The 26,563-nt window shown below is 43.8% G+C and overlaps 1 protein-coding gene across 12 annotated transcripts in view; it reads left to right on the top strand.

The window, feature by feature from the left end:
• The window catches only part of DLG4 (discs large MAGUK scaffold protein 4), a 236,365-nt gene that overhangs the window by 160,974 nt on the left and 48,828 nt on the right, over nt 1-26,563 (top strand). The window contains exon 1 of one of the 12 annotated variants that reach the window (XM_060779897.2): nt 14,731-15,273. The exons of the other annotated variants lie outside the window; for them this stretch is intronic. Coding sequence (XP_060635880.1) covers nt 15,184-15,273 — 90 coding nt within the window. The 5' untranslated portion in view covers nt 14,731-15,183. Of the gene's footprint in view, nt 1-14,730; nt 15,274-26,563 lie in introns of those variants that run through there. 12 annotated transcript variants of the gene reach the window in all.

The raw sequence follows: 26,563 nt of genomic DNA, 5'->3' as shown, positions 1-26,563 counted from the left end.
TGTAAAAGGGATTGTCTCAGATCAATAGAGGAAATTGAACACTTCAAGATTCACGGTGGACAAGGAATATCTCATAATCAAGTGTGCAAGAGGTTGACGCACAATTAATTGTGCAAAAAGAATAGAGCAAGGATAGAAATACAAAAGCAATGGTCCAATATAAATAGAGGAGGAAATAAATAGTTCAAGATAGAGCGCACAAAGGAAGGATATATGACCAACTGTATGGGAATAGTGCAAGATCAGTAACTGTGCAAAGTTAACAAAGCAAAAAGGACCGTGCAATCTCAGTTGTACAAGAGCCCAATGTTGTTGTGGCTGCATGCCTTCAAGGGGCCATCTGGACTGTAGAACCAATGCAGTTTAACCCCATGTGAACTGCCTTGGTGCAATGCTATGGAACCTGGAAGTTGTAGTTTGACCTTCTCTGATAAAGAGTGGGGAGACTTCCACCAAACTACAACTCCCAGGACTCCATAGCTTTGAGCAATGACAGTGAAAGAGAAGTCAGACTTCATTTAGTCTACACCCTGCATAATTTCTCACCTATGGCAACCCAATCATGGTGTTTTCTGGGGCTGAGAGAGTGTGACTTGCACAAATTTCCCTTAATGGGGAAATGGAGGGAAATTTCCCCCAATTTCCCCCAATGGGCTTCCATAACCCAAGGTCTCATCACAACAACTATCCCAAGCATTAGTGCATACCTGCTGTTGTGGACCCCCCTTCCTCCTTGTCTATCGTGTACCTGTTCCATGTGCATGTGTGTGCTTGCGCATGGCTTTTTGCACTCCAATTTGACACCCACCTCCATGCAAACACCCCCTCCCCCAAAACCCCACGGCACGCGTAGCCTCCGCTCTACCCTACCCAGAGGTATTTATCGTGGAAATATGTGGGGCAGGGGAAGGAAATGCAATGATGGGGGAACAATTGCTCCTGGGGCAGATGCATTTATTTATAATTTTTGTAATTTTAATCCCACTTTTCATCCCATGTGTTCAGGCCGTCTCTTCCTCCCCGTGCGCATTTAGAGACTAACATTTGCATTGGTGGATTGAGAAGCAAACAATATGAATTACTGTCGAAGGCTTTCATGGCCGTAATCACTGGGTTGTTGTAGGTTTTTCCGGGCTATATGGCCATGTTCTAGAGGCATTTTTCTCCTGACGTTTCGCCTGCATCTATGGCAAGCATCCTCAGAGGTAGTGAGGATGCTTGCCATAGATGCCTCACAACCTCTGAGGATGCTTGCCATAGATGCAGGCGAAATGTCAGGAGAAAAATGCCTCTAGAACATGGCCATATAGCCCGGAAAAACCTACAACAACCCAATATGAATTACACTCCTATTAACATTATTATTATTATTATTATTATTATTATTATTGCACATATTAAAAGACAGTCTTAATAGACCTAAAATCAAAACACATTAGAATTAGTAGATTAATTCGTGAATTAGCATGAAAGGCATGTGGTGTTGTAGTAGTAATAATAATAATAACAATAATATAACATCAACAAAGAAACATGCTCTGTCTTTCTATGTATATGTCTTGTAGATCCCACCATATTAATAATAATAATAATAATAATAATAATAATAATAATAATAATTGTCGAAGGCTTTCATGGCCAGAATCACTGGGTTTTTGTAGTTTTTTTCAGGCTATATGGCCATGTTCTAGTGGCATTCTCTCCTGATGTTTCGCCTGCATCTATGGCAAGCATCCTCAGAGGTAGTGAGGTCTGTTGGAATTAGGCAACAGAGAGGAAGCAGGCAGGGACATCTAATCACCTCTCAACAAAAGTTTGCCCTAGGCACAGTCAGGCCATTGTATGCTAATCAAGGTGGTCAGTTGAAACATTCACACATAGCTCCAGCAGACAAGAGTCCTTTGTCTCACCCTGTTCATTCCACAGATATATAAACCCTTTTGCCTAGTTCCAACAGACCTCACTACCTCTGGGGATGCTTGCCATAGATGCAGGCGAAACGTCAGGAGAGAATGCCTCTAGACCATGGCCATATAGCCTGAAAAAACCTACAACAACCGAATAATAATAATAATAATAATAATAATAATAATAATAATAATAATTGTGTTGTCGAAGGCTTTCATGGCCGGAATCACTGGGTGGCTGTGAGTTTTCCAGGCTGTCTGGCTGTGTTCCAGAAGCATTCTCTCCTGATGTTTCACCCACATCTATGGCAGGCATCCTCAGAGGTTGTGAGGTCTGTTGGAAATGAGGCAAGTGGGGTTTAGATACCTGTGGAATAACATCCAGGGTGGGAGAAAGAACTCTTGTTTGTTGGAGGCAAATGTGAATGTTGCAATTGACCACTTTGATTAGCATTGAATGGCCTTCATTGTGGGAGTTGAAGTCCAAAACACCTGGAGAAAGAACTCTTGCCTGCTTGAGGCAAGTCTGAATGTTGCAATTGACCACTTTGACCAGCACTGAATGGCCTTGCAGCTTCATTGTAGGAGTTGAAGTCCAAAACACCTGGAGAAAGAACTCTTGTCTGCTTGAGGCAAGTCTGAATGTTGCAGTTGGCCACCTTCATTAGCACTAAATGGCCTTGCAGATTCAAAGCCTGGCTTCTTCCTGCCGGGGGGGAATCCTTTGTTGGGGGAGTGTTAGCTGGCTCTGATTGTTTCACGTCAGGAATTCCCCTGTTTTTTTAGTGTTGCTTTTTATGAATTCCAGGCATGAAACAATTCGGGCCAGCTAACACCTTCCAACAAAGGATTCCCCCAGGCAGGAAGTAGCCATGGAAGGCCATTCAGTGCTAATCAAGATGGCCAATTGCAACATTCACACTTGCCTCTAGCAGACAAGAATTCTTTCTCCTACCCTAGGACATTCCATATATATATATATATATATATATATATATATATACCCCACTTGTCTAGTGTCCTCACAGCCTCTGAGGACAGCCAAGCTCTGAAGCTGGAAGGCCATTCAGTGCTAATCAAAGTGGCCAATGTCAACATTCACAGTTGCCTCAAGCAGACAAAAATTCTTTCTCCCACCTTGGACATTATTCCACAGAGATATAAACCCAATTTTCCTAGTTTCCAGCAGACCTCACCACCTCTGAGGATGCCTTCTATAGATGTGGGCGAAACGTCAGGAGAGAATGCTTCTGGAACATGGCCAGACAGCCCGGAAAACTCACAGCAACCCAGTGATTCCGGCCATGAAAGCCTTCGACAATATGTTGATATTACTTATAAACCCAATTTTCCTAGTTTCCAACAGACATCACAATCTCTGAGGATGCCTGCCATAGATGTGGGCGAAACGTCAGGAGAGAATGCTTCTGGAACATGGCCAGACAGCCTGGAAAACTCACAGCAACCCAGTGATTCCGGCCATGAATCACTCTGGATTTCTGTGTGTATGTAATGGAGATCCAATCCTAATAATAATAATAATAGTAATAATAATAATAATAATAATAATAATAATAATAATATAATGGTATCCATAGCACATACACAGGAGTCCAGAGTGTGCCTTGCTTTTACCATTTATTGTTGTTGTTGTTGTTGTTGTTGTTATCCTGCTTTTATCTCTGCATTGAGGTGCAAAGCATCTAAAATAATTCGGTTTATACAGAGGGTAAATGTGATTTTTTTATGGAAGGTTGTGTTCTTTGAAATTGTTCCTATTTGTAATATTCAGAACTATAGATGTAATAATAATAATAATAATAATAATAATAATAATATGTTGTCGAAGGCTTTCATGGCCGGAATTACTGGGTTGCTGTGAGTTTTCCAGGCTGTCTGGCCATGTTCCAGAAACATTATCTCCTGAATATAAATATATTATGAATATAAATTCATCATAATGTTATTAAAGTAAGTGTTAAGACCGAGTCAGGTTGTGTTGTGTCATTTAAATTGTCTTGAATGATTTTAATGGTCTAAATTATTCATATTTAAATAGCACTAGGTTTAATTCTCGTATACGGATGTTTATGGTCTTTAGGTTTTTAAGACCATATTGTGTTGTTCTTCCCACTGTTCAGTGTTTTGGGACTCTTTAAGGAAATCAAGCGATATATGACAACAACAATAACAACAACACAGAATATTAATAATGATAATAATAATACAAAATAATACAATAATAATAATGAGTATTCAATGTGTTGTCCAGGGCTTTCATGGCTGGAATCACTGGATTGCTGTGAGTTTTCCGGGCTGTCTGGCTATGTTCCAGAAGCATTCTCTCCTGATGTTTCGCTCACTTCTATGGCAGGCATCCTCAGAGGTTGTGAGGTCTGTTGGAAACGAGGCAAGTGAGGTTTATATATCTGTGGAATGTCCCAGGGTGGGAGAAATAACTCTTGTCTGTTTGAGACAAGTGTGAATGTTGTCGTTGGACAGCTTGATTAGCAGTGAATGGCCTTGCAGCTTCAAAGCCCTATAGAATGTCCAGGGTGGGGGAAAGAACTCTTGTCTGTCAGAGGCAAGTGCGAATGTTGCAAATGGCCACCTTCATTAGCAGTGAATGGCCTTGCAGCTTGAAAGACTGGCTGCTTCCTGCCTGGGGGAATCCTTTGTTGGGAAGCTGTCTCTGATTGTTTCCTATCTGGAATTCATAAAGAGCAACACTCAAAAAACAGGGGTATGCCAAACAGGAAACACCCCCAACAAAGGATTCCCCTGGGCAGGAAGCAGCCAGGCTTTGAAGCTGGAGGGCCATTCAGTGCTAATGAAGGTGGCCATTTGCAACATTCGCACTTGCCTCCAACAAACAAGAGTTCTTTCTCCCACCCTGGATATTCTACAGAGATGTAAACCCCACTTGTTTCGTTTCCAACAGACCTCACAACCTCTGAGGATGCCTGCCATAGATGTGGCCGAAACATCAGGAGAGAATGCTTCTGGAACATGGCCGGACAGCCTGGAAAACTTACAGCAATCCAGTGATTCCGGCTATGAAAGCCTTGGATAACACATTGAATACTCATTATTATTATTGTATTATTTTGATTCATTTTCAAATAGTACTAGGTACAGAGTATGCCTGCCATAGATGTGGGCAAAACGTCAGGAGAGAATGCTTCTGGAACATTGCCATACAGCCTGGAAAACTTACAGCAACCCAATAAATATTCCGTATTTGAAGGGCTCCTTTTCCGACTTTGTGAGTCCCGGCATGTTGTTATTAGAAATTACTTGTGAATGGGAAAGTGACTTAGTTGGGACTACAACTCCCAGAATCCTCTTGCTAGCAATGCTATTAAGATAAGAGTTTTAATCCTGCTGTTGGTATCCTAGTTTTACAGTTTGCTGGCTTTTAAGTTGATGGGTTTCCCTCGCCTTCATTTATTGATTTTGGTGACAAGTTTAGAATTTGCAAAAGTTTGCCAAAGTCACTTTCTTGTACTTCCGCTCCCAGAATCCCCCAGTCTGCATGTCCCCAGTGCTTTGGGATTCCAAGAGATATAACTGAGAGAAGTCCCTTTTGTAAGGCTCAAGGCTGTGGACTCATGGGAGTTGTAGTTTGCACTCTTTGGCAGAAGGGGTCAAAGAGCTTGCAAAACCACAACTCCAGGATTCAGAGGGAGTTGTAGTTTGCACTCTTTGGCAGCTTGCAAAACTACAACTCCAGGATTCAGAAGGAGTTGTAGTTTGCACTCTTTGGCAGCTTGCAAAAGCACAACTCCAGGATTCAGAAGGAGTTGTAGTTTGCACTCTTTGGCAGCTTGCAAAACCACAACACCAGGATTCTGAGGGAGTTGTAGTTTGCACTCTTTGGCAGCTTGCAAAACTACAACTCCAGGATTCAGAAGGAGTTGTAGTTTGCACTCTTTGGCAGCTTGCAAAACCACAACTCCAGGATTCAGAAGGAGTTGCACTCTTTGGCAGCTTGCAAAACCACAACTCCAGGATTCAGAGGGAGTTGTAGTTTGCACTCTTTGGCAGCTTGCAAAACCACAACTCCAGGATTCAGAGGGAGTTGTAGTTTGCACACTTTGGCAGCTTGCAAAACCGCAACTCCAGGATTCAGAGGGAGTTGTAGTTTGCACTCTTTGGCAGCTTGCAAAACCGCAACTCCAGGATTCAGAGGGAGTTGTAGTTTGCACACTTTGGCAGCTTGCAAAACCACAACTCCAGGATTCAGAGGGAGTTGTAGTTTGCACTCTTTGGCAGCTTGCAAAACCGCAACTCCAGGATTCAGAGGGAGTTGTAGTTTGCACTCTTTGGCAGCTTGCAAAACCGCAACTCCAGGATTCCGAGGGAGTTGTAGTTTGCACTCTTTGGCAGCTTGCAAAACCACAACTCCAGGATTCAGAAGGAGTTGTAGTTTGCACTCTTTGGCAGCTTGCAAAACCACAACTCCAGGATTCAGGGGGAGTTGTAGTTTGCACTCTTTGGCAGCTTGCAAAACCACAACTCCAGGATTCCAAGGGAGTTGTAGTTTGCACTCTTTGGCAGCTTGCAAAACCACAACTCCAGGATTCCGAGGCAGTCCAAGCGGTGTCAATCTGCATTAAATTTCACAGTGCAGATGCGCCCAACGTGACGTGTCTAAAGTTAGCTGAAATGGCAAGTTCTGCCTGGTCTTACATAAGAGACATCTGCTTTCAAAATCCTTGGCAGGAACACAAAGGCATCTTGGTTTCGAAGGCATCCTTCCTGAATCTAACCAGTTACAAAACCCAAGCAGCAAACCCTTTTCTGCTATTTCTTCGGTGCTGAAAGCTGCCTTGGGGTGCGTCTGCACGGCGGAATTAATGCGGTTTGACACCGCTTTTAACTGCTGACGCTCACGGCTATGGATTTCTGCGAGTTGTAGTTTGGTGGTAAATCTCAAGATTCACCAAAGGTTAAACTACAACTCCCAGTATGCCATAATATTGAGCCAAGGCTGTTCACAAGGTGTCAAACTGGATTACTTCTGCAGTGGAGATGCACCCAAGCTTTCTCCGGCACTGTTTTGAATGGAGTGCTGATGCTGCTAAAAAGGCTCCAGCTAGAAAATGGAAGAGGAAGGAAAGGTAGAGAAGATCGTCCTTATTGATTATACTTTTGCAATATGGAAGTAGTAATATGATACATCGGTCAATTCTAAACCAGGCATGGGCCAGCTTGGGCCCTCCCTCCAGGTGTTTTGGACTTCAACTCCCACAATTCCTAACAGCCTACCGGCTGTTAGGAATTGTGGGAGTTCATAGAATCATAGAATCATAGAATCAAAGAGTTGGAAGAGACCTCATGGGCCATCCAGTCCAACCCCATTCTGCCAAGAAGCAGGAATATTGCATTCAAATCACCCCTGACAGATGGCCATCCAGCCTCTGCTTAAAAGCTTCCAAAGAAGGAGCCTCCACCACACTCCGGGGCAGAGAGTTCCACTGCTGAACAGCTCTCACAGTCAGGAAGTTCTTCCTCATGTTCAGATGGAATCTCCTCTCTTGTAGTTTGAAGCCATTGTCCCATTGCGTCCTAGTCTCCAAGGAAGCAGAAAACAAGCTTGCTCCCTCCTCCTCCCTGTGGCTTCCTCTCACATATTTATACATGGCTCTCATCATATCTCCTCTCAGCCTTCTCTTCTTCAGGCTAAACATGCCCAGTTCCCTAAGCCGCTCCTCATAGGGCTTGTTCTCCAGACCCTTGATCATTTTAGTCACCCTCCTCTGGACACATTCCAGCTTGTCAATATCTCTCTTGAATTGTGGTGCCCAGAATTGGACACAATATTCCAGATGTGGTCTAACCAAAGCAGAATAGAGGGGTAGCATTACTTCCTTAGATCTAGACACTATGCTCCTATTGATGCAGGCCAAAATCCCATTGGTTTTTTTTGCTGCCACATCACATTGTTGGCTCATGTTTAACTTGTTGTCCACGAGGACTCCAAGATCTTTTTCACACGTACTGCTCTCGAGCCAGGCATTGTCCCCCATTCTGTATCTTTGCATTTCATTTTTTCTGCCAAAGTGGAGTATCTTGCATTTGTCACTGTTGAACTTCATTTTGTTAGTTTTGGCCCATCTCTCTAATCTGTCAAGATTGTTTTGAATTCTGCTCCTGTCCTCTGGAGTCTTGGCTCTCCCTCCCAATTTGGTGTCATCTGCAAACTTGATGATCCTGCCTTCTAGCCCTTCATCTAAGTCATTAATCAAGATGTTGAACAGGACCGGGCCCAGGGGGGAACCCTGCTTGTGGCACTCCGCTTGTCACTTCTTTCCAAGATGAAGAGGAAGCATTAGTGAGCACTCTTTGTGTTCGTCCACTTAACCAATTACAGATCCACCTTGAAGTCCAAAACACCTGGAGGGAGGGCCCAAGTTGTCCCATGCCCGGTGTAGACGCACACCTTGGTTGTTCTGTTGCTCTGGAGCTGAGCTTGCTTTCGTAATGGATGGCTTATCAACGCGTCTTCTTGCAGCTTGGGAATGGATCATGGTTTAATGTGTGCGAAGGCCTGGCGGTGGTGTGAGTGTGAGTCCTGGGCCAAGATCCAGGCCCTCCTCCTCCTCGCACGCCCTCACCTTCCCTCCCTGCGGACTCTTAATCCCATCCTCAGGAGAGCTGACCTCACAGGCCGGGCCCCTGATGGGAATCCAATTAGCCAAGGGCTGGCAGAGGGCGAGAGAGAGAGAGAGAGAGAGAGAGAGATGAATCAAGATGGATCGTGGAGATGGAAGAGGCCCTCAAAGGTCATCCAGTCCATCCCCCTAAGAGAGAGGGATACAGAATGTGAATCATGGAGTTAGAAGAGAACCCAAAGGTCATTCAGACTAACCTTGATAGGTGGATGGGTGGGAGGATAGACAGACAGACAGATAGATTCATAGAACCATGGAGATGGAAAAGACCCACCAAAGGTCATCCAGTCCATCCCCCTAAGAGAGAGGGAGACAGAATGCGAATCATGGAGTTAGAAGAGAACCCAAAGGTCATTCAGACTAACCTTGATAGGTGGGTGGTTTTGTGGACAGACAGACAGATAGACAGGTAGGTAGATAGATAGATTCATAGAACCACGGAGATGGAAAAGACCCACCAAAGGTCATCCAGTCCATCCCCCTAAGAGAGAGAGAGACAGAACGTGAATCATGGAGTTAGAAGAGAACCCAAAGGTCATTCAGACTAACCTTGATAGGTGGATGGGTGGGTGGATAGACAGATTGACAGATAAATAGATAGATAGCTAGATTCATAGAACCATGGAGATGGAAAAGACCCACCAAAGGTCATCCAGTCCATCCCCCTAAGAGAGAGAGAGACAGAACGTGAATCATGGAGTTAGAAGAGAATCCAAAGGTCATTCAGACTAACCTTGATAGGTGGGTGGGTTTATGGATAGACAGATAGACAGACAGACAGATAGATTCATAGAACCACGGAGATGGAAAAGACCCACCAAAGGTCATCCAGTCCATCCCCATAAGAGAGAGAGAGACAGAATGCGAATCATGGAGTTAGAAGAGAACCCAAAGGTCATTCAGACTAACCTTGATAGGTGGATGGGTTTATGGATAGACAGACAGACAGACAGACAGATAGATTCATAGAACCACGGAGATGGAAAAGACCCACCAAAGGTCATCCAGTCCATCCCCATAAGAGAGAGAGAGACAGAATGCGAATCATGGAGTTAGAAGAGAACCCAAAGATCATTCAGACTAACCTTGATAGGTGGATGGGTGGGAGGATAGACAGACAGACAGATAGATTCATAGAACCACGGAGATGGAAAAGACCCACCAAAGGTCATCCATTCCATCCCCATAAGAGAGAGAGAGAGACAGAATGCGAATCATGGAGTTAGAAGAGAACCCAAAGGTCATTCAGACTAACCTTGATAGGAGGGTGGGTGAATAGACAGATAGATAGATACATAGAACCATAGAGATGGAAAATACCCACCAAAGGTCATCCAGTCCAACCTCCCTAAGAGAGAGAGAGAGAGAGAGAAAGAGAGAGCTGGAATGTAAATCATAGAGTTGTAGGAGAACCCAAAGATCATCCAGACCAACCCCTCAATAGACAGATGGATGGATGGATGGATGGATAGATCAATAGAATCCTAGTTGGAAGAAACTTAAAGAGCCATCCAGTACAACTCTCCTAAGGTAGAGGATAGGTAGACAAACCCCAAGGGTCATCTAGTCAAACTCGATGATAGCTGAAAAATAGATAGATAGAACCATGGAGATGGAAGAGACCAGTCCAACCCCCTTAAGAGAGAGAGAGAGAAAGAGAGAGGTGGAATGTAAATCATGGAGTTGTAGGAGAACCCAAAGGTCATCTAGACCAACCCCTTAATAGGTGGGTGGATGGATGGATGGAATCCTAGAGGTGGAAGAAACCAAAAGAGCCATCCAGTCCAACTCTCCTAAGGTAGAGAGATAAGTAAACAAACCCCAAGGGTCATCTAGTCAAACACCATGAGATGATAGCTGAAAAATAGATAGATAGAACCATGGAGATGGAAGAGACCAGTCCAACCCCCTTAAGAGAGAGAGAGAGCTAGAATGAAAATCATGGAAGATAACCCAGAGGTCATCCTGATCAACCCCTCAATAGGGGAATGGATGGATGGATGGAAGATAGATAGATAGATGATAGATGATAGATAGATAGATAGAGATAGATAGATAGATAGATAGATAGATAGATAGATAGATAGATAGAATTCTAGAGTCGGAAGAGACCTCAAGAGCCATCCAGTCCAACTCTCCTAATGTAGAGAGATAGGTAGACAAACTCCAAGGGTCATCTAGTCAAACCGCATGTGATGATAGCTGAAAGATAGATAGATAGAACCATAGAGATGGACAAGACTAGTCCAACCCCCTTGAGAGAGAGAGAGAGAGAGAGAGAGCTAGAGTGAAAATATGGAAGATAACCCAAAGGTCATCCAGATCAACCCCTCAATATGTGAATGGATAGATTAAGAAAAGATAGAAAGATTGTAGAACCATGGAGGTGGAAGAGACCCACCAAAGGTCATCTGTCAAACTCTCCCTAAGTAACAGACAGCTAGAATGAAAATCATGGAATTGGAAGAGAACCCAAAAGTCATCCAGACCAATTCCTCAATAGACAAATGGATGGATGGATAGATAGATAGAATTCTAGAGTTGGAAGAAACCTAAAGAACCATCCAGTCCAACTCTCCTAAGGTAGAGAGATAGGTAGACAAATCCCAAGGGTCATCTAGTCAAACTTCATGAGATGATAGCTGAAAAATAGATAGATAGAACCATGGAGATGGAAGACACCAGTCCAACCCCCTTAAAAGAGAGAGAGAGAGAGCTAGAGTGAAAATATGGAAGATAACCCAAAGGTCATCCAAATCAACCCCTCAATAGGTGAATGGATGGATGGATAGATAAAAAAAAGATAGAAAGATTTATAGAACCATGGAAATGGAAGGGACCCACCAAAGATCATACGTCAAACCCTCTCTAAGTAACAGAGAGCTAGAATGAAAATCATGGAATTGGAAGAGAACCCAAAAGTCATCCAGACCAACCCTCAATAGGCAGATGGATGGATGGATGGATGGATGGATGGATGGACAGATAGATAGATAGATAGATAGATAGAATTTTAGAGTTGGAAGAAACCTCAGAACCATCCAGTCCAACCTCCTAAGATAGATAGGTAGGTAGGTAGGTAGACCCCAAGGGTTATCTAATCAAACTCCATGAGATGATAGTTGGATAGATAGATTCATAAACTCATGGATTTCCAGCTAGACCTCCCTAAGAGAGAGAGAGAGAGAGAATAAAAGCATTGGAAGGAATATCCAAGCGACATCCAATCCATGGAAAGGGCCATCCAGTCCAACATTCATGGGAAGGGCCATCCAGTCCAACACCTCAATAGATAGATAGATAGATAGATAGATAGATAGACAGACACAGACAGACAGACAGTCAGTCAGTCAGTCAGTCGGTCAGTCTCTTGGAGTTGGAACATTTCTCAAGGGTCATCCAGTCCAACTGTCTAAGATGGATGGATGGATGGATGGCTGGATGGCTGGACAGAGTCGTGGATCTAGAAGGTATCTAGAATCGTGGATCTAGATACCTTAAGGGTCCACCAGTCCCACTCTCTCAGATGGATGGATGGATAGATAAATAGACAGAGCATAGAACCATGGAATTGGAAGGAGCATCCAAGAGTCATCCAGTCCAACCCCAGTCAGCCCTATGCTATACCATGTGGGTTTCCCCATTTGGTTTCAATGACAGTGTTGCAGAGAAGAGCCTGCTGAAGTTGGGACCCTATTCCAGGAGGAGGCCTTTCTTTCTCTTCTTTTCCTTCCACCTTCGGGTCTTCTCACTCCTTTCCAACTCCATTCATTCCTTCAACCATACCTTCCCCACTTTTAACTCCCCCTCAAAAGTGTGCCAGGATTGACAGCTGCAGTATCAGGCCGCCACCTGGTGGCTTCCCTTTGCAACCGCAGCTGGACCTTTGCATTAATTCCCTTCCAGTTTTTAATTTTCCCCGCCTGTATTCTTGCTCTGACCAGATTGAACCCCAATTTATGTGCAGAAACCTCATATACATATACAGTGTTCCCTCGCTACTTCGTGGTTCGCTTTTCGCGGATTCGCTGTTTTGCGGGTTTTTGCCTCCTGGCAACGATGGAGAAGCAACAAATCATAAAAAAGAGAGAGGGGAGATACAAAACAGTATATAAATCATGTCCTTACAGCCCCTTCCTTATAGCTAGCAAAAAAAAAAAAAGTTGCGTGGTGCCTTTAAATCTCCCCTTGCTTCTGCCTCACCCTCGGAATCATATATATATATATAAAACAGGGGCTGGATGGCCATCTGTCGGGGGTGCTTTGAATGCAATTTTCCTGGCAGGGGGTTGGACTGGATGGCCCATGAGGTCTCTATGATTCTATGATATTATATATATATAGAGAGAGAGAGAGAGAGAGAGAGAGCATCCCTACTTTGCAGATTTTCACTTTTCGTGGGTGGTCCTGGAACGTAACACCTCAGTGCAATTTTCCTACTTCTTGGCAGGGGTTGGACTGTACGGCCCATGAGGTCTCTTCCAACTATATGATTCTATGATATTATATGTATGGGGAGGGGGGAGCGTCCCTACTTCGTGGATTTCCACTTTTTGTGGGTGGTCCTGGAATGTAACATCTCAGTGCAATTTCCTGGTTCTTGGAAGGGGTTGGACTGCATGGCCCATGAGGTCTCTTCCAACTCTATGGTTCTATATTATATATATATATAGAGAGAGGGGGGGGGAGCATCCCTACTTCGTGGATTTTCACTTTTTGTGGGTGGTCCTGGAATACAACATCTCAGTGCAATTTTCCTGGTTCTTGGAAGGGGCTGGACTGCATGGCCCATGAGGACTCTTCCAACTCTAGGATATATATATATATATATATATATATATATATATTGTCCCTACTTTGCGGATTTTCACTTTTCGTGGGTGGTCCTGGAACATAACACCTGAATGCAATTTTCCTGCCTCTTGGAAGGGGTTGGACTGCATGGCCCATGAGGTCTCTTCCAACTCTAGGATTCTATGATATTATATATATATATATATATATATATAGAGAGAGAGAGAGAAAGAGAGCATCCCTATCTTGTGGATTTTCACTTTTCACAGGTGGTCCTGGAATGTAACATCTGAATGCAATTTTCTTGCTTCTTAGAATGGGTTGAACTGGATGGCCCATGAAGTCTCTTCCAACTCTATGATTCTATTATATATATATATATATAGAGAGAGAGAGAGAGAGAGCATCCCTACTTTGCGGATTTTCACTTTTTGCGGGTGGTCCTGGAACGTAACACCTGCATAACAGGTGTTATGTAGAATCATAGAATCAAAGAGTTGGAAGAGACCTCCTGGGCCATCCAGTCCAACCCCATTCTGCCAAGAAGCAGGAATATTGCATTCAAATCACCCCTAACAGATGGTCATCCAGCCTCTGCTTAAAAGCTTCCAAAGAAGGAGCCTCCGCCACACTCCGGGGCAGAGAGTTCCACTGCTGAACGGCTCTCACAGTCAGGAAGTTCTTCCTCATGTTCAGATGGAATCTCCTCTCTTGTAGTTTGAAGCCATTGTTCCGCATCCTAGTCTCCAGGAAAGCAGAAAACAAGCTGGCTCCCTCCTCCTCCCTGTGGCTTCCTCTCACATATTTATACATGGCTATCATATCTCCTCTCAGCCTTCTCTTCTTCAGGCTAAACATGCCCTGCTCCTTAAGCCGCTCCTCATAGGGCTTGTTCTCCAGACCCTTGATCATTTTACTCGCCCTCCTCTGGACACATTCCAGCTTGTCAATATCTCTCTTCAATTGTGGTGCCCAGAATTGGACACAATATTCCAGGTGTGGTAGGCTGCTAGGAATTGTAGGAGTTGAAGTCCAAAACACCTGGAGGGCCAAAGTTTGCCTGTGTCTGATATAGATAGATACTCTGTGTGTGTATATATATACACACATAAAGTGTGTGCTTGTATGCAGTCTCTACCATTGAGTATGCCATCTCAATGGAAATTTCCTATTCCACCTGTTTTTTCTCCTCCTCCTTTCCTCCCTCCTTCCTCCTTCCTCCTTTTTTTATTGAATTCTTTCTGGCCCATTGAGCACAGAGGGAGATAGAAGGGGGGGGGGAGGCTTGGGGGAGGGATATTGTGTTTGGCTGCGCTGCCTCTTTTCTGTCCACCTGACAGGGAGAGAGAAGGGAGGAAAGAAGGAAGGAAGGAAGGAAGGAGAAAAAGGAGAAGGAGGAGGAGTAAAAGCAGGGAAGGATGCTGCGCTGGCGGCTACGGAGGAGGAGGAAGAGGCAATGGTGACGACTACGGACCTTTTCTTTCTCTGATGCCCCCTCCCCATAAAGACCAGCTTCACCTCCCTCTCTAAAAAAGCAGAGAGATGTAGTTCTTCCCTCCATAAGGGTCCCCCCCACCCTCTTACTTTTTCCTTTCTGATATGGTCCAAGGAAAGACAGCAAGGACTGCCCATCTCCCTAATTTATTTTTTTCAAGGAGGAAGGTGGGCAGAATTAGGAGATATATATACAGCAGTATATAGCAAAGCTTAAGGGTTTTGGAACCAAGTGAGGAGGGGGCCGGAGGACTTGCTCGCCTGTCAATCAAGGCCAAGCGGTGCCCCCCTCCCCTTCCAAAAGGGGCACCATGTTTGTGTCTGTCTGGTACGCCAAGAAGATGGGACGACGCTTCATCAGCAATGTCCGGAAGGCAAAGAAGCAACGCCATCTGCTCACGGTAGTCGCCTGGATGCTGTATTATTATTATTATTATTATTATTATTATTATTATTATTTGTTATCATTAGGAACAAGTGATGTGTCTAAGGGCTAAGGAGCGTTAGGACTTCTGTCATAGGGGGAAGAAGCAAAAGGGAACATACCAAGAGTTGGAATGATGATGGTTGTTGTTGTTGTTGTTGTTGTTGTTGTTGGGGGCACAAGTGATGTTGCCATTGCTGTGTTAAGACCCCAGTTTTATATAGAAAAGGGGGTTCAGAGTCAAAAGGCAAAATGCCAAGAGAAGGGATGATGTTGTTGTTGTTGATGATGATGATGAAGTAGAAGATGATGATAGTGAGGATGAGGATGATTTAATGGGGTCCAAGCAGTGTTTCCATGGGGAGGTCAGGACCCCTGCCTTATAGAGAAAGGGGGAGTCAGAGTCAAAAGGCAAAATGCCAAGAGTAGAGATGATGATGATGATGATGATGATGATGATGATGATGATGATGGTATTGGTGGTGGTGATGGTGAGGGTGATGATGATGATGATGACCATACTTTGATGGGGTCCAAGTAGTGTTTCCATGGGGAGGTCAGGACCCCTGTTTTATACAGAAAAGGGATCATAGTTAAAAGGTAAAATGCCAAGAGTAGAGATGATGATGGAGGTGATGGTGGTGATGGTCATGGTGATAGTGACGGTGGTGACTATTATTTAATGGGGTCCAAGCAATGTTTCCAAGGGGAGGTCAGGACCCTTGCCATATAGAGAAAGGGGGTGCCAGAGTCAAAAGGCAAAATGCCAAGAGTAGAGATGATGATGATGATGAAGAAGATGATGAAGTAGAAGATGATGATAGTGAGGATGAGGATGATTTAATGGGGTCCAAGCAATGTTTCCATGGGGAGGCCAAGACCCTTGTCTTATAGAGAAAAGGGGAGTCAGAGTCAAAAGGCAAAATGCCAAGAGTAGAGATGATGATGGTGATGACGAAGATGATGGTGGTGGTGATGGTGATGATGATGATGATAACCCTGATTTAATGGGGTCCAAGCAGTGTTTCCATGGGGAGGTCAGGATCCCTGTCTTATAGAGAAAGGGGGGGGGGGGGGTCAGAATCCAAAGGAAAAATGCCAAGAGCAGGGATGATGATGATGGTGGTGATGGTCATGGTGATAGTGACGGTGATGACTATGATTTAATGGGGTCCAAGCAATGTTTCCATGGGGAGGTCAGGACCCTTGTCATATAGAGAAAGGGGGGGGGGGGTCAGAGTCAAAAGGCAAAATGCCAAGAGTAGAAATGATGATGATGATGAAGAAGAAGATGGTGATGATGATAACCCTGATTTAATGGCGTCCAAGCAATGTTTCCATGGGGAGGTCAGGACCCTTGTCTTATAGAGAAAAGGGGAGTCAGAGTCAAAAGGCAAAATGCCAAGAGTAGAGATGATGATGATGAAGAAGATGATGATGAAGATGATGATGGTGGTGGTGGTGATGGTGAGATGATGATTTAATGGGGTCCAAACAATGTTTCCATGGGGAAGTGAGGACCCCTGTCTTATAGAGAAAGGGGGGTCGGAGTCAAAAGTCAAAATGACAAGAGTAGAGATGACGGTGATTATGACTGCTTGTGAATCAATGAAAGCATAATGTTGTTGTTGTTGTTGTTGTTGAATAAGGGCCAAGCAGTGCAGCTTTGGGGGGCTTCGGACCCCTATTCCACCGAGAAAGTAGAAAGAAAGGCCAAGAGGCAAAATGCCAAGAGTTGGCTAGAAAAGATGGCATCGTTTTTAAAAAAATCCCAATTTCCTTGGAGAGGAATGCAGAGGAAAGATTTGGGGACCAGAGAAAAGGAGTAGTGGGTTTATTGGGGGGCTGCATGGAAGGGGATCACAGGTCGAAGCACAATGCAAAGCAATGGGGGCGTATCCTGCATGGGGGGGGGGAAGCAGTGTTAATATACAGAGATAAATGGTAGCAGTGCTTAGAGGGGAATGATTTTGGGGTCCTCCTTCCTTTTTGGGGTGATTGTGTTTGGAAAAGGGGCTAAATAGCAGGTTTTGGGGTGGTTGTGACAACAGATGAAGTCTATATGTGTGGAATAGGGAAAAGGGGGGTTCAGTCAGAATGAAGCTTTTTTGTCGTGCTGTCTAGCTCTCTGATGTCCCCCCAAAACTGCCCCATAGATACCCTGATCTTCATCATGCAACCCATAGGGGTCTTTCTCTAATGTTTAGGATGAGACTGTTGCTTTTAAGCACAGGATTTGGGGGTGTCATTTGTCACAATTGGGAAAGGGGGAGGATTTTGGGGTGCCTATAGAGCTGAAAAGGGATCCCTTAAAATAGTGGGGTTAAATTGTAGGAATTGGGGTCGAAATTGGGGTTTGGGGGTCACAAACTAAAATTTGGGGTTCAGTTTTAGGTGGGCGACGTGGCAAAAAGTGGGGGGACCTGGTTCATGACTTGGGTTTGTTTGAAAACAGAAAAAACATGACAGTATATAAGAAGAATATATTGCATATCTCATCTATATATATATGTAAACACACAATAATATATGAGTAAGTAAAAAGGGGTTTGTTTGCAGTGCTTGGAAAAGGAGTTGCTTGTGAGTCAATGAAAGCATAATATTGGGGTGCTTTATGCAAAGAGGGGGGGTCTGGCTGAGCCATTTGGATTGGTATTGCAGATTTTACATTGCATTGCTTGCAGATTGGGGTTCTGGGGGGCTCCCCTGTATTCTTGGGGGGGAGGAAATTATGGTATGCTGTGAAATCAGACGGGTTTCTTTGCAATGCAGGTGAATGGAGCCTTGCAAGCGGGGAACATGGGGGGGGGGGGGGGGGAGAGACCTAGTGCGTCAGCTCCATAGACAGATGGCGTCAGTATTGTTGTTCTGGAGCGCATGAATGGGAGCGTGAAGGCGGAGCAACGTGACTTCCATCCCTGAATTATCATTATGGCTCTCTTTCTTAATGGGGAGGGTCTTCAGGTATGGGAGAGCCCCCCTTTATCTCTGCTTTCAACATTGCAATAGTTCAACATTTGCAAGGATTGTGCTAAGCTCAGAACCTTATCGGATTCCTCTGGTTCTTTTTTGGACAACAATGCCTAGAATCCCCAGAAAGTATAGAGCAGGCATAGACCAACTTTGGCCTTCCAGGTGTGGGAGTTGTGGGAGTTGAAGTCCAAAATACCTGGAGGGTCGAAATTGGTCTATGCCTGCTCTATCAGCCATCCCTTCTGGCCATACTAAATGGGAATTCTGGTTTATGCTGGCTGGAGTGATGAGAGTTGGAGTCCAACCCATTGGGAGGAGGACGCCACTTTAACTGTCATTATTGTTAACGTGGGCTAACAGGTTAACAAGCCCGGTTAGTCTGGGCCCATAACCAATTGTTAACGTGGGCAAAATAATCGTGGAAGCACTGAATAATGGACTTTGGAGTCTCCGGTAAAAAGCAGGTTTCAGCTTTACTTGAGCAGTTCAAAAACACAACATACACCATCAGCAGACAGACGTGAAGCAGACAAAACAAAAGAGATAGGCACTTAAAACAAACTGCAGCTAGAAGGGAAGTTATCTCTGACACTCCCTAATCTTTCACACAGCAAGGATTTAGGGTCACATTCTCACAGCCTTCTGTGTAAATATACATCCCAACAATACAATTCTATTACAATTCCAATCCTACTACACAAAATTACATTTAAACATACATCATACATAAAATACACACTGACAATTATGTTCCCGTGCTGCTGGAAGTGGTTCTCAACCTTCCTAGTGCCACGACCCCTTAGTAAAGGTCCTCTCGTTGCCGTGACCCCCCAACCATAACGTTACGTTCGTTGCTATTTCTTTAATTTTGCTACTGTTATGAATCGTAATATAAATATCTGATATGCAGGATATATTTTCATTCACTGGACCAAATTTGGCACAAATACCCGATATGCCCAAATCTGAATACTGGTGGGGTTGGAGGGGATTGATTTTGTCATTTGGGAATTTTGGAGTTGCTGGAATTTATAGTTCACCTAAAATCAAAGAGCCTTTTGAACTCCACCAATGATAGAATTGAATCAAACTTGGCACACAGAATTCCCATGGCCAATAGAAATACTGGGAGAGTCTGGTGGACACTGACCTTGAGTTTTTGGAGTTGTAGTTCACCTACATCCAGAGAACACTGTGGACTCAAACAGTGATGGATCTCGATCCAACTTGGCACAGATAATCAATATGCCCAAATGTGAACACTGGTAGAGTTTGGAGAAAACAGACCTTGCTATTTGGGAGTTGTAGTTGTTGGGATTCATAGTTCACCCACAATGAAATAGCATTCTGAACCCCACCAATGATAGAATTGGGCCAAACTTCCCACACAGAACACCCATGGCAAAGAGAAAATACTATGTTTTCTGGTGGTCTTTGGTGACCCCTCTGACACCCTCTCGTGACCCCCACAGGGGTCCCGACCCGCAGGTTGAGAAACACTGTGTTAGGGGATCCAGTGCCCTAGGAGCCCCCAGTGGCGCAGTGGGTTAAAGCACTGTGCCGGCAGGACTGAAGACTGACAGGTCGCAGGTTCGAATCCGGGGAGAGGCGGATGAGCTCCCTCTATTAGCTCCAGCTCCTCATGCGGGGACATGAGAAAAGCCTCCCACAAGGATGATAAAACAACAAAAAATATCATCCAGGCGTCCCCTGGGCAACGTCCTTGCAGACGGCCAATTCTCTCACAACAGGAGCGGTTGCTCCTGACACAACAAAAAAGAAAAATAGGGGATCCTGGGAGTTGTAGTACGACAAGGCCTAGAACTGAATTTGGGGAGTTATAATTAATGTGTGTAGATTGCCACCTAGTGGCTGTTGTCGGCATTGATACAAATATCATGCAGCCAATGCTTTAGCTGCCTGCATGGCATGAAAAACCTTTCCGGTTTCATTCTTTGGGTGTAAATAAAGGACGGAAACACCTCCATCTCAAGGTTCTTGTGGTTTTTTTCGGGCTATAGGGCCATGTTCTAGAGGCATTTTCTCCTGACGTTTCGCCTGCATCTATGGCAAGCATCCTCAGAGGTAGTGAGGATGCTTGCCATAGATGCAGGCGAAACGTCAGGAGAAAATGCCTCTAGAACATGGCCCTATAGCCCGAAAAAACCCACAAGAACCTAGTGATTCCACCCATGAAAGCCTTCGACAATACCTCCATCTCAATCGTATGAAACTTTGCCTGTAGAAAAATCCAAAAATATATGTATGTTTGTACTGTAAAGGCTCCCAAATGGCCTAACGGATCTGGAACACGTCCTTATCCCATCAGTGTTTTAAATTGGGTCCAGATCCAAACTTACATACATGTTTGTATACAGATATATCTAGAGTTGTGTAAAAGTTTCTCGGGCGAGCGAAAAGCAGTCTTAAGTGGGAAAAGTGCAAAACGCCCTGGTCTAGATGACCTTGTGGGTCCCCCCCCCCCGATTTCCCCCATTCTCCGCAGTGGCTTTGCTCTTTTGCTCCATGGCATCCAAAGCCAAGGCTGGGCACGATCCCAGAGTCAGTGCCACTTAGAAGATTAAAGGCATCTCCCCCAATTTGGCATGACTTCCCTGAAATTGCTGCATTGGTTGGCAGGACCTTGGGAGCCGAGGGGGAAACCCATGGGCTTTGCAATACCGTCTTCGCTGACAAATAAATCGATTTATTGGCCGGTCCTTCTCCGGGTAGATTTCCTTGCGTTAGGCCCATCTACATATAGATTTTGGGGTCCTCCCCAAAATATTACATCCCCACCCTGTTGGACTACAAATCCCAGTAATGTGATTCAAAGCTGGCATTTGAGGTCTCCAGCCTCCTCCCAATGGGCCAGACTCCAACTCCTATCACTCCCAACTACCTATAAGATTAAAGTTGCATTAAACTTTCAGTGGGATTAAAGATTAGGAAGGTGTATGTTGCAACGAGGGAGTTATATGTTATTGCAAGGAAATGGCATGTTGTAGTAAGGAAGGTGTATGTTGCAACGAAGGAGTTATATGTTCTAGCAAGGAAATGGCATGTTGTCATGAGGAAGGTGTATGTTGCAACAAGGAAATGGCATGTAATAAGGAAGCTATATGTTGCAACAAGGAAACTTTATGTTATAGCAAGGAAATGGCGTGTTGTAGCAAGGATGCTGTATGTTGCAACAAGTGAATTATATGTTATAGCAAGGAAATTACATGTAATAAGGAACCTATATGTTGCAACAAGGAAACTATATGTTATAGCAAGGAAATGGCGTGTTGTAGCAAGGATGCTATATGTTGCAACAAGTGAATTATATGTTATAGCAAGGGAATAGCATGTTGTAGCAAGGAAGCTGTATATTGCAACAAGGGAGTTATATGTTCTAGCAGGGAAATGGCATGTTGTCATAAGGAAGTTGTATGTTGCAACAAGGGAGTTCTATATTATAGCAAGGAAATGGCATGTTGTAATAAGAAAGGTATATGTTGCAATGAGGGAGTTATATGTTATTGCAAGGAAATGGCATGTTGCCATGAGGAAGGTATATGTTGCAACAAGGGAGTTATATATTATAGCAAGGAAATGGCATGTAATCAGGAAGCTATATGTTGCAACAAGGAAACTATATGTTATAGCAAGGGAATAGCGTGTTGTAGCAAGGATGCTATATGTTGCAACAAGTGAATTATATGTTATAGCAAGGAAATTGCATGTAATAAGGAAGCTATATGTTGCAACAAGGAAACTTTATGTTATAGCAAGGAAATGGCGTGTTGTAGCAAGGATGCTATATGTTGCAACAAGTGAATTATATGTTATAGCAAGGAAATGGCATGTAATAAGGAAGCTATATGTTGCAACAAGGAAACTATATGTTATAGCAAGGAAATGGCATGTTGTAGCAAGGATGCTATATGTTGCAACAAGTAAATTATATATTCTAGCAAGGAAATGGCATGTTGTCATGAGAAAAGTGTATGTTGCACCAAGAGAGTTATATGTTATAGCAAGGAAATGGCATGTTGTCATAAGGAAGCTGTATGTTGCAATAAGAGAGGTAACAGAGGAGCTTCATGTTGGAACAGCAGAGTCGCATGTTGCAGCAACTGAAGTACATGTTGTAACAGGATTTGTATGTTGTCACAAGGAGGTTGCATCATGTAACTAAGGAGTTGTATGTTCCAATGAAGGGTTTTGCAAGTCATAGTAAGGGAGCTGTGTGTTGCAACAAGAGAGTTATATGTTATAAGAAGGAAATGGCATGTTGTAATAAAGAAAGTAACAGAGGAGTTTCATGCTGTAGCAGCTGAATAACATGTAAAAGGATGTGTGTGTTGTAATGGAGTGACGGTATATGATATAACAAGGAAATGGCATGTGGTATGTCATAGTAAAGGTATTGCCTATCGTAGAAAGGGGGTTTTATGCTTTAACCTGGATATTGTATGTTGCAACAAGGGAGTTACATGTTTTAATGAGGGAGCTGAATATTTATAACAAGGGAATTGCATGTTGCAACAAGGGAGTTACATGTTGTAACAAGGGATTTATATATTTATAACAAGGGAATTGCATGTTGCAACAAGGGAGTCACATGTTGTAACAAGGGATTTATATATTTATAACAAGGGAATTGCATGTTGCAAAAAGACCATTGTATGTTGCAACAAGGGTTACATGTAATAACAAGGGATTTATATATTTATAACAAGGGAATTGGATGTTGCAACAAGACGGTTGTATGTTGCAACAAGAGAGTTACATGTTGTAACAAGGGATTTATATATTTATAACAAGGGAATTGCATGTTGCAACAAGACCATTGTATGTTGCAACAAGGGAGTTACATGTTGTAACAAGGGATTTATATATTTATAACAAGAGAATTGCATGTTGCAACAAGACCGTTGTATGTTACAACAAGGGAGTTACATGTTGTAACAAGGGATTTGTATAACAAGGGAATTGCATGTTGCAACAAGACCATTGTTGTTGCAACAAGGGAGTTACATGTTGTAACACGGAAATTGCATGTTGCAAGGAAGGTTGCATGTTGTAGAAAGGAAGTTACATGGTTTAACAAGGCAGTTGTATGTTATCACAAGGAAGTTATATATTGTAACAAGGAAACTGCATGTTGGAAAGAAAGTTGCAAGTTGTTGCAAGGGAGTTGTACTTTGTAACACATGAGCTTAATATTGTAGCGAGAGAGTTGCATGGATGTTGCAAAGGAAGTTGTGTGCCGCAGTGACGGAACTGTGTGTTGTAACAAGAGAGTTGCACATAGCAACGAGGGAGTTGTAAGTTGTCACAAGGAAACTGCATGTGATAGCATGTTGTCACAAGAGGGTGGTGGTATGTAGTAACAAGGGAGTTGCAGCAAGGGAATTTCATGTTGCAACCATCGATGTCCATGCTGCAAGAAGGAAAGCACTTGATGTTTGGTCAGGGAGGGGAAAGCAAGACCTGGAAGCGTGTGCGTGTCTGTGTGCATGCGTGTGCAAGTGTGCCTATTAATGCAATGAGCGTTGTGTGGTGTCTTTGGAAGAGAACAAGGCAGCCTCATTAGCACTTGTAAATAATTCATGCCACGGCTTCTTCTGCAGGCGAGTTCCTCTCCTCCTTCCCTGTTTTCCCTGCAGTTTTTTTCCAAGGGAAAAAGTGGGTTGAAGGAGCAAAATCCCCCCCAAAAAATATCCCTTGAAGAATTAAGTTGAGGGGTGTAGTATTTGGATAGAATAGATATGAGGTTTCAAGCTCCAACTAGGAAGTTTGGCATCTTCATACATACCTTGATCCCATAGACAAGTGATGATGTAAGAATTTAGACCAGGCATGGGTAGGCTTCGGTCCTCCAAGTGTTTTGGACTCCAACTCCCACCATTCCTAACAGCCTCAGGCCCTTTCCTTTTCCCCCTCAGCCGCTTAAGCGGCTGAGGGGGGAAAGGAAGGGGTCTGAGGCTGTTAGGAATGGTGGGAGTTGGAGTCCAAAACACCTGGAGGGCTCAAGATGCATTTAACCACAATGGGCTCCCTTCTTTTGCTCTTTATCCTTATCTAATATCATGCATTTGCTAAAGAAAATATTCCAGGTGCCAATCTGGGGAAATGTGATGCTGCCTCTGAGCATGGAATGTGTCCAGAGGAGGGAATGTGTCCAGAGGAGGGTGACTCAAAGGATCAAGGGTCTGGAGAACAAGCCCAATGAGGAGCGGCTCAAAGACCTGGGCATGTTTAGCCTGAAGGAGAGAAGGCTGAGAGGGGACATGATGATAGCCATGTATAAATAAGTGAGAGGAAGTCATAGGGAGGAGGATGGGAGAGGAAGTCACAGGGAGGAGGGAGGAAGCTAGTTTTCTGCTGTCCTGGAGACTAGGACGCAGTGGGACAATGTCTTCAAACTACAAGAAAGGAGATTCCATCTGAACATTAGGACTGTGGCACAGCTGGCTGGGAGTCAGCTGCATTAAGATCACTACTGACCAAAAGGTTATGAGCTTGAAGCCAGCCTGGGTTGGAGTGAGCTTCCAACCAATTTGTGTAGCTTGCTGTCGACCTTTGCAGCCCGAAAGACAGTTGCATCTGTCAAGTAGGAAATTTAGGTACAGCTTATGCGGGAAGGCCAATTTATGACACCATAATAATTGAGCTTGAAGCCAGCCTGGGATGGAGTGAGCTTCCAACCAATTTGTGTAGCTTGCTGTTGACCTTTGCAGCCCGAAAGACAGTTGCATCTGTCAAGTAGGAAATTTAGGTACCGCTTATGCGGGAAGGCTAATTTACGACATAATAATAATAATAATAATAATACTTTATTTATACCCTGCTACCATCTCCCCAAGGGACTCGGTGCGGCTTACATTAGTCCGAGCCCACAATACATCAGCAAAAAACAACAGCAGTAATACAAAACAATAAAATAAAGCTCATAAACAAAAATAGGCAGTAAACATCAACAATAACACAATAACATTTAAAAACCAATGGCTGGGCCAAATGTAATAGCTAAAATTTAAAAAATGCCATAAATATTTCCAGCAAGCATGCAAAGAATGAGGAAGTACTTCATCAGTGTCACAAATGGACGGTGAAGCAACAGCTCCCCTGGTGGTTAGAATACCCTCATGAAAAAGCTAGAAAGTTAAATAGCCTCTGTGTGTCTGTTTATATGTGTTGTGTATCTATGGCATTGAATGTTTGCCATGTATATATACATTATAATCCTCCCTGAGTCCCCTGCAGGGTGAGAAGGGTGGAATAGAAATGCTGTAAGTAAGTAAGTAAGTGAGTAAATAAATAAACAAACAAATAAATAAACAAACTGCCTGACTGTGAGAACTGTTCAGCAGTGGAACTCTCTGCCCCTGTGTGTGGTGGAGGATCCTCCTTTGGAGGCTTTAAAACAGAGACTGGATGGCCATCTGTCAGGGGTGATTTAAATGCGATTTTCCTGCTTCTTGCAGAATGGGGTTAGACTGGATGGCCCACGAGGTCTCTTCCAAATCTATGATTCTGTGTGCAGAGTGAAACTTTCCCATTAAGATAAAGAATTACTTGCCTTGTTGCATAGGCATTGGCTTCATGCATTTGCCAACCCTATCCATGAATATTCCAATCTGGGGAAATGTGGCGACGCCTCTGAGCATGTGCAGAGTGAGACTTTCCCATTAAGATAAAGAATTATCCGCTATGTCACATTGGCATTGGCTTCATGCATTTGCTAACCTCATCCAATAATATTCCAAATGCCAATCTGGGGAAATGTGGAGGTGCCTCTGAGCATGTTCAGAGTGGGACTTTCTCATTAAGATAAAGAATTACCTGCCTAGTGTCATAGGCATTGGCTTCATGCATTTGCTAACCCCATCCATGAATATTCCAAATGCCAATCTGGGGAATTGTATAGTGCCTCTGAGCATATGCAGAGTGATACCTTCCCATTGAGATAAAGAATTATCTGGCTAGTAACATAGACGTTGGCTTCATGCATTTGCTAACCCCATCCAAGAATATTCCAAATGCCAATCTGGGGAAATGTGGAGGTGCCTCTGAGCATGTGCAGAGTGAGACTTTCCCATTAAGATCTTCATGCATTTGCAAACCCCATCCAAGAATATTCCAAACGTCAATCTGGCGAAATGTGGTGGTACCTCTGAGCATGTGCAGAGTGATATTTTCCCATTAAGATAAAGAATTTCCTGCCTTGTAACATAGGGATTGGCTTCATGCATTTGCTAACCCCATCCAATAATATTCCAATCTGGGGAAATGTGGTGGTG

The sequence above is a fragment of the Anolis sagrei genome, chromosome 6 (assembly GCF_037176765.1).
Source record: "Anolis sagrei isolate rAnoSag1 chromosome 6, rAnoSag1.mat, whole genome shotgun sequence".
Lineage (NCBI taxonomy): Eukaryota > Metazoa > Chordata > Lepidosauria > Squamata > Dactyloidae > Anolis > Anolis sagrei.
This window is presented reverse-complemented; position numbering and strand designations above follow the sequence as displayed.